A 15,798-nucleotide genomic window follows, 5' to 3' on the forward strand; every position below is an offset into this window, starting at 1 on the left:
AAGACTCTTTTAATGTGGCGGTGTGGTGGAATGACCGACCTTGTGCTATCCGATCAAGTGACAGCCACGGTAGCCTACATTCAAAAGTATCACAAAGCGTTTAAACTTTAAAGACTCACCCCTTAAGAACTCACCTGTCATTCTTATGTACTTGTTACAAGCCCTACAATTTTATATGAATATAATTGACGATAATATACAATACTGTTGTAAGTATTTTGTTGTATTATGCATAATGCTTTGGTTGTTGCTCGCATTGTTTTTTTATTTGTTTATTCTATAGGATGTATGTTCTAAGGATGAACATGACAGCAATATTATTACAAGGAAAGAGTGTGCCACTTGTAATGAGTTGACATGAGCTGACTAACATTACTGTAATGGACAACATTGCAAATTGAAAACTGACTTAGGCTTGTCCTCTTGAAGTTCATCATTTTACCTCTACACATTTACACTGCAGTAGACTACATACCTGTGGTATTTTAGGCTTCCATTTCACATATAAAAAATGTCAGGTTTTCAACAATGCTTATATCACGCAGGCTAAATTCTGTATGTATGGCTGAGGCAGGGGCTCACTTCATGAGCATGTTTTGGATGCATTACTATGAGAAGAATATTGGTGATATCATATATAAACTGTAATAGATGCAATTAATACGAGTTGTGCTGTTAGCGAAATAGTGGACAGCTATGAATCAGAGAAAATGTCATTTTCAGACATTGCATTTACGTTACACACGTGCTAAAAGTCAGGCGTTTTCAAACATTCACAAGGACACCATTTTTGGTATGTAAGTCATAATGCTCAAGGGTAAGATTGCAAAGTTAGGGGCACATCTAGAGTGTGGACAGGATCTTTGTAAATAACAGGTTATTATTTGCTACACTGTATGTTCAACATCATTAACAATTCACTGATCAAGAGAAAATAGAAAACATTACATTTCATAATGTGAGGTTATTCATAATGGGACAGCAGTGACTTGCCTTTTGTACAAACAAAAAAGTGACATCTTTTGTGACAATCTGAATTTTGATTTGAATTATTGTGTTCATTTGAGCCAACAATGGTTTGTGTTGATATGTTGAGTTTAGATCCACGAGTGATGCGGATCATGACATTAGGGCTACATGCCCATGGCAACAGCTAAAAGGCTTGCTAGCATACCTGCCAACATTTGAGTAGCAAAATCCGGGAGATTTCGGCGACGGCGGCGGGAGGGGCGGGGCCGGGGGGGCTAATATTGGTTTTGAGGGATGTTGTGCATATAAGTGTTTATAGACAACGTATTTATTATATATTATGTAGTCTTCAGTATATAAATAAATGCACAATAACTGTATTAACAAAAAAATATTTTTGTATTTATTATTATGTATGTGCAATGAACATAGTGACAATAATGTTGAACAATAGATCAACATTATTATTAGACCAACTAACTATTGCAATAACTTATCATCAATTCATGAAATTTTCTAATACAACAAAACAATTCAAGAATAAATAATTAAATTAAAGTAAATTAAATAATTCATAAAAAACATCACATAAACAGTTAATGTAACTTGCACAGGTCTTAAAACTACTGTTTTGTAGTGTTGTATAGGTGTAGGTAGGTGGCTGACTTGGCTGCCCTAAGTGTCTTTTTAGATGGGGTGTACTTTAAAGCAGGCTTAGTAAAGTTAATTTAGCAAGATAAGAGAGCGCACAAAGTGCGGTTATTCAAACTAGTTCTATTTTCTGTAACAATTTTTTTTTACCATACTGAAAGTCCTCTCTGAGGAGGCATTACTATGTGGAATGCAAAGCAATGCCTTCATCAGCCTAGCCAGCTGACTGAAGCGCTCATCTTTCCCTACAAGGCCCTAGAGTCTGTCCACTCTCTGTTCCTGAGGTAACTCCTTGCTGTCTGCAACCTGGTAGTCAGTCAGTTCCTCTCTCAGCTTATCAGTATCAAGTCTCAGTTGAGGAAACAAGCACCCTAGCCTTGTCACCACTCAGTATGAACAAATTTGCAAACATCGTATTAGTAGGGTTACTTAAAAAATGCTGAATGTACTTAATTCTTATAAAAATCTTTGCTCAGTTAGGTGACTTAAAAGCAATAGCCTGTGCAGAAAGATCAACTGCGCAATAGAATGTAGGTTTGCCAGATTGACAAATTGGTTGAAAATGGTGTATTTATTGTGTACACACTATATGAGTAGGAATACGTTGATCCGTCAAGGTTGACGGATCCCCATTCAAAGTGAATGATAGGTGGCTCACTTGCAAATCCTCTCAGACGTATTTTTCAGTTACAATAATGGGGTTTTTACATTGTACATTGTCTATTTCTCGGTAACTTTCTAAAAATATAAGTAAAAGAAAGTCAAACAAACAACTTTTAGGTACAAATACGACCATCAACGGAGTTTGATCCGCCATCTATTTTTTTTTTAGCTTTGTGCTCTTGAGACGTGACCATAAACCTGAAATGATTGGCTAGAGCCTGTGTTGTCGTCTTTGCATTAAAGCAATTTGATTGGCTGACGCTTGCGTTGCCTCTCATGATTGCGTTTCATACATGATCTGGCAACTTTAGAACATTGACACACATTTTGATTTGATTATTAATAAAATGCATTTGTACCTCGTAAAATACGGGAGATTACCGGGAGAAATGACAATGCGGGAGGGCGGCGGGAGATGGATCAGAAAACGGGAGAAACCCGGGAAAAACGGGAGAGTTGGCAGCTCAGCTTGCTAGCATACAAGGAGTAAAACTTTAACAGGGCAATTTGCTGGCTACAAACCAGCACAAGAGCGACAGACAAATTCAATTTCATAACTGGCTTGTGCTGTAATCAATTACGCAAAATATGGTCATAATTAACCTTACCCATCTTTGCAAGCTGCTGTTTAATATTGACGTGTTAGAATAGGCTTAAGCAAACTACCGTAATTTCCGGACTATTGAGCGCACCTGAACATAAGCCGCACCCACTGAATTTTTTAAAAATAATTATTTTGAACATAAATAAGCCGCACATGTCTATAAGCCGCAGGTGCCTACCGGTACATTGAAACAAATTTACTTTACACAGGCTAAAATGAATATCAAAAGCAATACAATAGTGCTGCATATTATTAGTTTTGCCAGTTACGATAAGTGCACTGTTACTTTAAGAGAGCACAGTTGCAAGAGTCAATCAGAAATAAGGTTCTTCCTGTTCAGATAGAACGTTAGATTGAAGACAGCGAAATAAAAGAAAGACGCTAGTTTGAAACCAGAGCTAAAGAACTTGAAAGGACTGGATTTGTATTGTTGTAAACTTTAATTTTATTTTCTAAATTGTTTTGAGTTGTGTTCTGTCTACGCCGGTAGACTGTGGTTATTTTGACATTAGTAAAGTTATTGAGAGATACTGAGAAATCGCGTGGAGCTAGCCTAAGCATCCATGCTAGCATCCTAGCTCCACAAAGCCACCGTAAACACAAAGCCACCGTATGCAGTCACAGGTATCATAATCCATAAATTAGCCGCGTCATTGTTTAAGCCGCGAGATTCAAAGCGTGGGAAAAAAGTACCGGCTTCAGCACACCACTAGCAGATGCTTACTGTCCTGGCCAGGAATCGAACCCAGGTGGGCTGCTTAGAAGACAGCAATGCAAACCACTACTACAACAACACATATAACATTCAGCAATTTATTGTCAATGGGAAAATAAACAATTAAAAACAGCAATTACAACAAAACCAGCAGGCCTATCAATTAGCTGAGTACAAGCACACTACAAAACATAAGGACGGATCTGTTAGCGCTGCAATGGAATCGATATCTACAAACCGAGGTTGTTGAAACAACTCTAACCGACTAAATAAACATAATAATAAGGCTTATGAATAACATATTCATAATACAACTTGAACAATATGTGATTTCTTGATGACACAATTAATAAAACATCTACTCCAGCCTCAAACACCCCTCACTCAAACTCCCCTTACTCAAACACCCCTCCCTCAAACTCCCCTCACTCAAACTCCCCTCACTCAAACTCCCCTTACTCAAACACCCCTCACTCAAACTCCCCTCACTCAAACTCCCCTTACTCAAACACCCCTCCCTCAAACTCCCCTCACTCAAACACCCCTCACTCAAACTCCCCTCACTCAAACTCCAGCCCAGCCTCAAACTCCCCTCACTCAAACACCCCTCACTCAAACTCCAGCCCAGCCTCAAACTCCCCTCACTCAAACTCCCCTCACTCAAACACCCCTCACTCAAACACCCCTCACTCAAACTCCAGCCCAGCCTCAAACTCCCCTCACTCAAACACCCCTCACTCAAACTCCCCTCACTCAAACACCCCTCACTCAAACACCCCTCACTCAAACTCCCCTCACTCAAACTCCCCTCACTCAAACACCCCTCACTCAAACTCCAGCCCAGCCTCAAACTCCCCTCACTCAAACACCCCTCACTCAAACTCCCCTCACTCAAACTGCAGCCCAGCCTCACACCCCTCACTCAAACTCCCCTCACTCAAACTCCCCTCACTCAAACTGCAGCCCAGCCTCAAACACCCCTCACTCAAACACCCTTCACTCAAACACCCCTCACTCAAACTCGCCTCACTCAAACACCCCTCACTCAAACTCCAGCCCAGGCTCAAACGCCCCTCACTCAAACACCCCTCACTCAAACTCCAGCACAGCCAGGGCCTATCTCCACTACACAGCTGCACCAGCCAGCATACACACACACACACACACACACACACACACACACTCACACAGATGTTCCCTCTTGCAACACACACAGAGCACCCTCACGCAACACACACAACACACACACACACAAAAGAAAAAAACATTTCCGGGAAACCCTGAGTTGAAATTCAAGAAAAAACCCAAGAGAGAGGAGGAGAGCAAGACGTAGGGGGGACTGAGGTGGTGTGACAGGATAACTGAGAGAGCAGAGTAAGAGGAGACGAAGAAGAGGAAGGGAAAAAAACAGCCTGTGAAATGAAACTATTCCCCGGTCACAAACTCAGAGAGGCAGAAGCAAGGGCAGGCTATCCAAATTTAGCGCAGCTCAGGGTATGCTCCTGGCAGAAACAGGGCTGTGGGCGAGGCCTGGAGAGGAAAGGAGAGGAGAGGAGGGGAGGGGAGGGGCGGGGAGGGTGAGGAGGAGAGGAGGAGAAGAGGGGAGGGGAGGAGAGAGTAGAGGAGAGGAGAGGAGGGGAGGGGAGAGGAGGGGAGGAGAGGAGAGGAGGAGAGAGGGAGAGGCAGGCACGTAGACTGTTCCCATAGCTTCTGCAGGGCTGAGGTCTCACAAAGACCCCGGACAGCCCCAGTGAAGGTGAGAGTTGTCAGGGAAAGAACATGAAACAGAGAGGCACTCTTTCCAATCTATCCTCTGCTACTTGTGGTACTGGAGCTGGATCCAAGCTGTCTGTGCCCACTGGCTGAACTGCAGCACTGAGAGGACATTTTACCTCGTATCTCCCCTCTCAACAGGAAAAGTGCACTAGTCTGCCCTCCGCAGAAAGGGTTACGAGTCCCTGATAGCACTGATTCCTACCAGTGTACATTTTGGTTAAAGGTTAAACATCATGGGCATTGTGGTTCACAAAACCATAGTATAAACTTAGGGACATGGTGATGACGTCCTAAATCAGTCTATTCACTGTATGCCTCGAGTATATTGGCACCAAATTAATTTATCCTGCATTCAGTGCAGGTTTTCCGCTAAGCTGAAGCATGATCAGGACAGAGGGCCTGGTCGAAGGGCCTTGAGTTAAGGCAGACTACAACAGAGCTCAACAAGCTTTCAAGGGGTGGATGAAAGCTGAAGGATGAGGTTGTTGACCACTATGCTGTAAGGATTGTTCAGGATTGTTTTTTTTTTCGTTACTCAAGATGACGGAAAAGAATGAGGATGACTAAAGACATGCCCAACAGCAACACACGGGGACAAAGTGGGTGGACATGAAGCTTTTCACATAAATCAGTTCTGTTCAGTGAGCCCGATGACACTGAACAACACTGAAAGAAATCATAAAAAACACACACACACACACACACACACACACAGACACACACACACACACACACACACACACAGACACACAGACACACACACACACACTCACACACACAAACACACACACACACACAAACACACACACACACACACACACACACACACACACACACACACACACACACACACACACACACACACACACACAAACGCTGACTGCTACACATAACATCATGCTTCACAGAACGGTAAAGGAAAGAGGAGAGTATAATGGGTGTAAAGCAGCCTGAATGCCCTGTCATGAAGCGTCAGGAGACAGCAAGTTTCTTTTTTATATCTTTGGCCGTATTGAAGCTTGAGAGTCTGTAGTGAAACATTTTAATTACAGAGAGCTGTGGACAGAACCAAGATACTCCAATCTAACTAGTGATGAAGACAGTAGGGAGCAGGAGACCTTCAAGTGCCCAACAATGAACAGTAAAAGCACTAATACAGAGAATGTACTATATATCCACAATATAACAGTGCCAAATGCATGGGCCAAACTTCCAGGTGACTTCAGGTGATAAAACTGTGGTCTACTGCAGCCTGAATATTTGGCTTGAGGATCAACAACGAATCAATACTGTTTGTCAGTGTAATTCTATCTTTAAAATGACTCAAATAACACACAGCCATCAGCTACAAAGCAAAAGAAAACACTGGAAAAAATGTCTTTACTTTGGAAATTCAGGGATTATTCAAGGTGTGCAGAACAGGTGAATGTGAGCATGTAGTAGGCGTGAGTTCTAGTCATGACTAGTCTGGGATGTTGAGGACTGATAAGTTTTGCTCCAAGTGCGACAGAGATGGGGGGAGACTGAATCTGGGCTCCCCCATCAGAGGAAAGGTGGACTCGGCAGTGCTCAGGCTGACCTACATACAGCAGCAGCAGCAGCAGCAGCAGGGATAGACAGAGAGAGGGAGAGAGGGAGAGAGAGAGAGAGGACATAATGAGGAGAAATAGAAAGAGATAAAGAGAGACTGATTGAACACTACCTAAAAGACCTTGGTGCGCCTGCTGAAAATTGAAAAAAAAGGACACAAGCAGTCTACATATCCATGGCTTCAATAGTGCTACCTGACATCAGGTTGCTATAAGGCCAATCTATGATACAGTGCTGTCAATGAGAGCTCCAAAATGGAGACAACTCAGAGCCAAACATCTCGCTGCAGAGATAGAGTGTGTGCGCTGTTCAAAGATGGCCGTCTGGGTAGTCTCAGTGGAGTGGGCTATTAGGTCTTTCTGTTGGCGTACCCAGCGTGGCAGGGAGGTTTGCAGTCCCATTTCTCCGGCCTCTCCTCTCTCTCAACATTTCCCGCCCTCCTCTCTTCTCCTCTCCTCTCCTCTCCTCTCCTCTCTCTTTTTTCAATCATCCGTTTTAAATCCTGCAGCGAGTGGGGTAAGTGATGTCAGCATCTGTCCAGAATGTGGGTGGATATTTTTAGCCTCAGTGTGTAAAGTAGAGTGTGTCTCCATGTAAGTGTGTATTTGTGTTTGTGTTTGTGTGTCTGTGTGTTTATTGTGTGTGTGTGTGTGTGTGTGTGTGTGTGTGTGTGTGTGTGTGTGTGTGTGTGTGTGTGAGTGTGTGTGAGTGTGCGTGAAAGAGAGCGAGGGAGAGGGAGTGTGTGTGTGTGTGGGTTGAGTGAGCAGATGAAAGAGACAGAGGGACCATGTGTGAGAGGTTGTGCGCACATGGATGAGAGTGCGTGTTTGTTGCATGTGTTTGCAAAAGTGACCATGTGTGTGTGTGTGTGTGTGTGTGTGTGTGTGTGTGTGTGTGTGTGTGTGTGTGTGTGTTGGGGGGTGGGGCAGGCAAGGAAAAAGAGAAAGAGCTGTCCCACTCCCAGAGGCTTACAGGCTTCATCATAGCGGCTGGATGATTTCTACAACTCTAACAGCTGACTGGAGGCGGGGACTGAGGTTTTACTCACGCACAGCCTTTCTCCCTCCCTCTCTCTACCTCCCTCTCTCCCTCCCTCTCCTCTCTCTCTCTCTCTCTCTCTCCCCCTCCCTCCCTCCCTCCCTCCCTCTCTCTCTCTCTCTCTCTCCCCCTCCCTCCCTCTCTCTCTCTCTCTCTCTCTCTCTCTCTCCCTCCCTCCTCTATGCACATTACTACAGAGGCCTTGGCTATTACTGCACCAGCCCAGCATGGCCTCATTTCTCTCTCTCCCAAGCCTCTGCTGCTCTGTACTGCAGCTGGGCTCTCTCTCCATCACCAGTGGCCTGATCCACATCAGACCACGTCAGACCAACGCAGAATATCTCAGACCATATCAGATGATAGCAGTGCTGCGGACTACTTCAGTCCATAACACACCATTGCCACCCACACAATGCTGTCATCATTACACAGCAAACTGTATAGCGCTACTGCGTACCATTCCATGCACTAACAGGCCACTGCAGACTATATCAGGCTAGGGCACAGCAGTACACATGTTTACTTTGCAAAGCATATAATGGTAAATGTGGGCTACATAAATGCATCAATGTACTGAATCAATCAGTATTGTTTTAGAAATGCTAAGAAATGAAAATATATGTCATGCAATGAAAGTCAATATTTGAGGCTATTTGAGTTTTTGTATAAAACTAGCAAGCTAATTAGCTAACAGCCAACATACCTGCCCTGCACATACTAACAACGGCACAGTTGGCACTGATAAAAGGTAACTAGATTGCATTATGTATTTCTGCAATATATTTGACAATGTCGCACTGTAAAAGCTGTTAGTGGGGTTTGCACAAAACTACGTAGTGAATAGTCTGGTCAACTCGTGGAAAGTGCAACTGTGTCAATCTCTTCTTCACTTGATGCCATCAAACTGAATTTGAGGATGTTAAGAAACAAGCTACCAACAAAAACACACCTTTAAAATGCTTAATCTACAATGTTGTTTTCAATTGTAATGCTATTCTCAAAAACATAAAAATCCAACAGTTGTGTGATGGAGTGAGCAGATCAGTGTGTCTCAAATCAAGCAGCTAACAGTGATCTTGAAGAGAGTGCCATTGTTTATGCTGTTACTGCTAAATGCTAACAGAATTCCATGAAATCACTAGAAAATCCAAAAGTGCCTTTTCAGGTCTTCACTCACAATACTTCTCTTCCTCAGTCCAGAATTGTCCAACCCCATCCTCTCAACTAGCATCCACCCATGCCTACCATTTCTGACCAGGGTCTCCTACAGTCCCCCTCCCTCTCGGAATGTTATCACTGCCCAGAGAAATCAAAGCTGGAGAACACTGATTAGCCCCCACTACTCTCTCCATCCCAGTCTGTCATGAGGAATCAAACTTAACTGCATTTTGTTGAAACTGGGAAGTGCTTAATTAGTGGAGAACTCATATACACCATTCAGTGAAGAACTCACTACTACTACTACTACTACTACTACTACTACTACTCACTACTAATACACTATTTGTTTATTTTTGGACCTCTTTGAAAGCTGAGCCGAAAACACTTGAGCCCAGTGTTACGTACTCCTTCCAGTCAGAACACTTGCCAGAACCCACTCAGCATTTGAACTAAAGATAGAGTGATTCAGTGACAAGCACAAACTGTACCGGGGGAGGGATTTTTTTTGTTGACCCAAGCTAACAGAAGAGGCCAGTGTCTCCCGTCCGTGTGCCTGCACAGGACACTGGAGAAGTGCTGAAGGGCAGATCGCCTGCCTCATTTGGGCCTATTGAGGGCGTGCAATGAGAGCAGTCATACGTTAGACCAGCTGTGAGGAGAAGTGATGACACCTGGACTGGAGACAAAACACTGTCCTCAGTCATTACCATGGTGTACAGTCCACAAGGTCTTATTGGCCACCAAATAGAGTACATGAGTGTGTGTTTCTGTGTTAGTCTGACTGTGTGTGTGTGCGTGTGTGTGTTTGTGTGTGTGTGTGTGTGTCTGTGGGTGCGTCTGTGGGTGTGAGTGTAAGTCTATGTGTGCCTACCTCTCTACCTACATTTACATTTTCAATTAGTCAATTAGCAGACGCTTTTGTCCAAAGCAACGTAGAAGGGGGACACAGTGGACAGTGGACACAGCCTTCAGTACTTCAGTCCTACCCAGTTCAAGCAATCAGTCTCCAAGCAGAGATATTGTACGAAATGATTGGGTACTGAGAAGGCTAAACATGACTTTCCCAACAGGCTCTCATCACATGGCTGCTAGTCAGACTGGACTGTGAGTGGGCTACTGAGCACACAGAGCTGTGCTACATCATAACGTATTTAGAATTACTGGGCAGTAATCGCCAGTTAAGTCCCTTACAATGTGCAACAACTACAGACTTTTCGATAATTTGAGCGATTCCATGTATAACTGGCAGGCCAGCCTTGCTGGCATTTTGATAGTGCTCAAAGTATTCATAAATATATAGTGATACATGTCTAAAATGTGTTGATTGGAACCATCAGGCTATATCCACACTAGGGTTCTAAGAACATATAGATACACTTCAGCATCATGCCATTATGTTGATATGTGATACTGTATCAATTCTCCAAAACACTTAAAACACTATATTGATTTGTAATTAACAGTGAACATGCAAAGATTTGTGGCAGACAGTGGTTCATTTTGTGTTGTGTTTAAACCCTGGACCGCTAAATAGCAGTGTTGTAATCTATCTTCAGCCATTTGACTCCACCATTTCCACTCAGATGTGATGCATATGGTGGTGTGTTCTTTATACTGTGACAGTTTTCCAAAAATTAGATACAAAAATATAATCGCCTTGTTTACAGTATCGCAATATTGTACAATATATTGAATGAGAACCCCTGCATCGTGATGCATATTGTATCACCAGATTCTTGCCCGTACACAGGCCTAATCCACTCCATGTTAATGCTGCAGCAATCATGGCCAACAGCTCGGCTCAGATCAGTTCAGTTGCAACAGAGTGACTTCAGAGAAGTTTTTTGGTCATGAACGAAACTGATTCTCATACGCCATATTTGCATTACTGGTTTTTGGCACCCACGCAAAAACAGCTTGAGGACTTTGTTGCCAAATAAACTGATTCTATGACAGAACTTGCTCCCATCCAGCTGCTCCACCACCTAAATAGCTATCAATTAAACCTTCATGACACTTGCTAAGCCTACATTAAATCACGTCCATTCGCTGATCCATTGACCACCCAAATGTTCAGTGTACCTTTGTTCCATTTAGGCTCCATATTATGAGTTAAAGCCTGTGTGGAGGGAGTCCACAAAGGAGAAGGTGACCAACATGGAGGACGCGGGTAGCAGGAGGACGCAGACTGAAAGGAAAAGTCTGGGTCATAGTCAGCCTTGTCATCACTACACAAACACTCCCCTTCGTGTTGCCACAGTTACCGTAAAGACAGGCGTTCTTATACAATTCCCATGCAGAATGCATCCGTTTACAGTGCTTTCTCTCTCACTCGCTCTCTTTCTCTCATTTTGTGTTCTCTCAATCGACCTCCTTTGCTACAAACACACACACACACACACACACACACACACTTCAGGCCATGGTACTTAGCTTGTCTAAGCTACCCAACACCAAATGAAAGAGAGGGCCCATTTCTTTCCCCCCCAATCTTTCACAACTGTCTTTCACTGTGTTTTGTCACTGGCTCAGTGAGGTTTCTTGTGTGTGTGCATAAGTGAGAGGGAGCGAGAAAGAGATGTTTCTCATCGCGGCTCGACACCTCGCCATTTAAACATCCACAGATCCTTATCAACCCTGTTAATCTTGGCCTCCATCTCCGTCATAACTGACCATCCTCACACAAAAGGAGCAGAAACAGACAAACACACCGTTACACAATTATCTAGCACATCCCGCTTTTTCCCAGTTTCTTGTATGTGCAAGCCTCTGAAGAGTCAAGCTGCTTACATTTGCATTCAAAATGCTGCAACTGCTGTGCTGTGATACCCTTGCTGGGGACCAAAATGGAGGATGTCTGCCTGCTTTTTCCCTGGTATTTTTTCCTAGTGTCTCATTGTACTTGGCTTTGCTCAAAAGGTGGTCACATATATATCACTGAACATGTACTCCAAGAAAGATGAATACCTTACGTCATCTCTCACCTCATTCACACAGCATGCCGTCCCAAAACAAGCAGGAACAACAAGACACAGACAAAACCCCTTAACTAGCGTACGACAGCATGGCACAAGTCGTAATGTTCCAAGGTTAGGCTGGACTGTTTTGTTGAGGCTACACAGGGGAGGGAGAGACCCACCTGGTGTCATGTAGCCCCGTGGCGAGGGGGATATGTGTGGGGGGGTAGGCGGCGGGGGGAAGTGCTTGTGGAGGCGGTAGTCCTTCTCGCTGCGTGAGCGCGTCCTCTCCGCGGGCCGCTCCGAGAACTCGGCGCTGGGCCAGGCCCGGCGCAGGTTGGTGCTCCGGGTCTTCTTCATGGCAGGGCCGGAGGGGGTGGGTGGTGGGGCCAGGGGGGTGGAAAGGGGGTTAAAGGTAGAGGGGCAGGAGGAAGGTGTAAGTCACCGGGGAAGGTGGGAAGGGGGAGGGGGGGAGGGGAAGGTAAGGGGAGGGGGGGAGGGGGGCTACCTCAGGCTCAGTCCCTCCCGCACATTGGCAGGGGGTGCCCCGGTGAGGGATCAGCAGGCCAGAGACATGGCGGGAGCCAGCGTGACGCGCACACACACACACACACACACACACACACACTCACACACTCACACACACAAACACCACACACACGTACACACACACACACACACACACACACACACACACACACACACACACACACTAAGAGAACAAGCAAATGCCTGCCTGCCTGCCTGCCTGCCTCAGAGCCCAAGCTCAGGCGGCAGTGGTGACGGCAGTGGAGGCAGGATCGGATGGGGGAGGCGCAGGCTGGGGTGGGGGTCTCCTGCACCGCTGCTGCTGCTGCTGCTGCTGCTGCTGTGTGCTCGGGGGAGAGCCGGCGCTCCCGGCAGGCATCACCCTTCACTAGAGCTCAGCCCTGCGCGGCCGCAACCAGGTGCCCCATTCATACGCCACCGCGCGCTCATAACGCTCCACTACAGCGTTACAGGGGGTGGGGAGGACGAGGGAGAAACGGAGAGGACGGAGGGATGGGGATGGGGGAGAGCTGGGATGGAAGGTTAGAGATGATCCAGGAAACCTTCAGCGAGTGGCTTTCCAGTTACGGTGAGAAAGATTTTTTTTTCTCGTTTTTTTTCCTTCAGCGAAAGGAGGGATAGATGGAGGGAGGGATGGGAGAGGGAGAAGTAAAACCTGGAGATCAGGAGGGAGGGAGCTTGGTTGAGAATCAGAGAATGAGAGAGAGGCGAGAGTGAGGAGGGAGAGAGGGAGAGAGAGAGAGAGAGAGAAGAGAAAGAGGAGAAAGAGAGGGAGGCCTGCCCTTACAACAATGGCTCAATTCAGCAACGGGTGCACCGGGAAACAAAAGCCCCCCTCCAACAGAAAATTAAAAAAAGAGTAAAGACGGTAAAAAAGAGAAAGAAGGCAGCGGCCTCTCCTGTGACCTCCAAGCAGGAGCTCCGGCACGGAACGCTGTCGACAGAGAAGCCCGTGTGTCGATCTATCCCTCCCCTCCTCCGATCACCAGGCAACCTCCGTTCTCGACAACGACGACACACAAGCCAGGGGACGGCAGCAGAAAGCCCACAGAGAAAAAAAAAGAGAGATGGAGAGAGCAAGAAGAGGAGAAGGGGGAAAAAAATCAAATGCACGGCAAATGGAAAGATTACAGATCCTTCTCTCGTCTCAGGCAAATCCAAAGAGGGGGTATAATCAGGAAGGACGGCAGCTGCTTTTTTTTCATCGACGGCACTGCATCCCCCCAGTGAAACGTCTCTCCTCCTAGTGCTGATGCTCTTAAGCCGCCGCTGCTATTGCTGCCAGTGCTGCTGCTGTTGCTGCTGCTGCTGCTGCTGCTGCTGCTGCTTCTACCAGCACCTTCAGAAAGGGTGTGTGTGTGTGTGTGTGAGTGAGTGTGAGAGAGAGAGCGAGGGAGAGAAGAAGACAGAGTGAGAGAGAGAGCGTGAGTGCGTGTGTGAGAGAAAGCGTGTGTGAGCGAGCGTGCGCGTGTCTGCCTGCCGCACGAGATTCAGCGTGAGCGTGCGTGTGTCTGTTTCTGCATGGTAGAACCGTGAGAGAGAGAGAGAAAGAGAGAGATAGTAAGAGTGTGTGTGTGTGTGTGTGAGAGAGAGACTGAGAGAGAGAGAGGGAATGGGAATGAGAATGAGATGGAGAATCCACAGCTGATGGTAGAAGAGGCAATAATTACAAAAAGAGGAGGAGGAAAGGACAAGTAAATAAATAAAAAAAGTGTGGGTCCAGCGGAAGTCCTGGAAGCAATTTATTCCAGAGGATTCTGAGGGCTCGGACTGACAAGCTGTGCCAGTGTCCGCTGAGTGTTTTCTTTAACCCCTTCCTCCCTGGCGGTCGCTGTCACTCTTGTCATCTGTCTGTGTCTTTTCCCAATAGCTTATCCCTTGCTAAGCAAACACTGAAGACTCCATTCTATGGCTGAATTCACTGAATGACTTGAGTGGCTCAACCTCTACCACCTGACATTTTCAACTTTATGCCCCAATAGTCTCTCTCTCTCTATCTCGCTCTCTCTGCCTGTCTGTCTTTCTCTCTGCCTGTCTGTCTTTCTCTCTGTCTGTCTGTCTCTCTGTCATTCTCTCTAAAAGCAAGCCAGCTTCCTAGCTTTACGCTGATTGGGGAGCAGTGCATTAGTGATAGCTGATCCTGTCAGGCTGCATATCCTGATGTAAAGCACACACCTCCCATCTCACAACAAACACACACACACACACACATCTCACTTGTCCAGGCTCAGCCTCTGGCCACTAGCCCAGCCTATGAGAGTGTAGCTGCCAGATTTACACACAAAGCCACGCAATTTTTAGCCACTGCCCAACACTCCCTCTCTGATAGAGAGAGGCAGGGAGACAGTCAGATGCCAATGAAAACAAAAACAAAAACAAGCAAAGCTAGTTACAGACTTTAAAGTGCATCCGTGGTTAGCCTAAAATCTTCGCTAGCTAGCAGTAACTTATAATGATGACCTCAACTTCTCTCACTCAACTCAAAACAAGAAAAAGACCAGCCTTGAACACAGTTCAACAACTTTGACTTAGTTAAACAGAAAATCATAGAGTCCTTTAAACTCTGAGCAACTCGAACTCAGTGATTACTCAGATGTCTGCATACAGAAGTTATACTTTAGGAACACACCCAATTTGATCACTGCCTTAGTGAAGGGCTACATGAGAGATCTTCATCCTTATCTGCCAGGATGGCATAACAGTTAGCAGCTTATTGTGGATCAAGCATAGGTCCAGAGAATCAGGGCCAGGCTCATGTTTCTCCTGGGCTCATGCAGGATCAGCTAACTCTGAGGGTATGGTAAGTAGGGGTAGAGACTTATCGGGTTAAAGGTCATGGAGGGAGGGGGCTGTAACAAAGCCTTCTCACCCCTTCCCTCCCACAATCCTTCAATGTGTGCAAAAGCAGCTTTTCTGAAAGAAATGTGACTTTGATTTCAGAGAGGCACAGCAAGGGGCATAACAAGATAAGTGTTACGGTACAGAGACCTCTGAACCCCCTGCGAGAGCACACACACACACACACACACACACACACAGGGATGTGATGAATGCACCAACAGTGAATTCATATTTCACTTTTGAAGTTACCACACCCCATTGGATGAAACTGAAAGGACACATAT

At 45.6% G+C, this 15,798-nt stretch overlaps 1 protein-coding gene across 2 annotated transcripts in view; it reads right to left on the bottom strand.

The window, feature by feature from the left end:
• stox2a (storkhead box 2a) overlaps positions 1 to 15,798 on the bottom strand; it is a 67,712-nt gene that overhangs the window by 29,728 nt on the left and 22,186 nt on the right. The window contains exon 1 of one of the 2 annotated variants that reach the window (XM_031559556.2): positions 12,307 to 12,494. The exons of the other annotated variant lie outside the window; for it this stretch is intronic. Within the exon in view, the coding sequence (XP_031415416.1) occupies positions 12,307 to 12,484 (178 nt within the window). The 5' untranslated portion in view covers positions 12,485 to 12,494. Of the gene's footprint in view, positions 1 to 12,306; positions 12,495 to 15,798 lie in introns of those variants that run through there. 2 annotated transcript variants of the gene reach the window in all.

Source organism: Clupea harengus, chromosome 22, assembly GCF_900700415.2.
Source record: "Clupea harengus chromosome 22, Ch_v2.0.2, whole genome shotgun sequence".
In the NCBI taxonomy this organism is placed as follows: Eukaryota; Metazoa; Chordata; class Actinopteri; order Clupeiformes; family Clupeidae; genus Clupea; species Clupea harengus.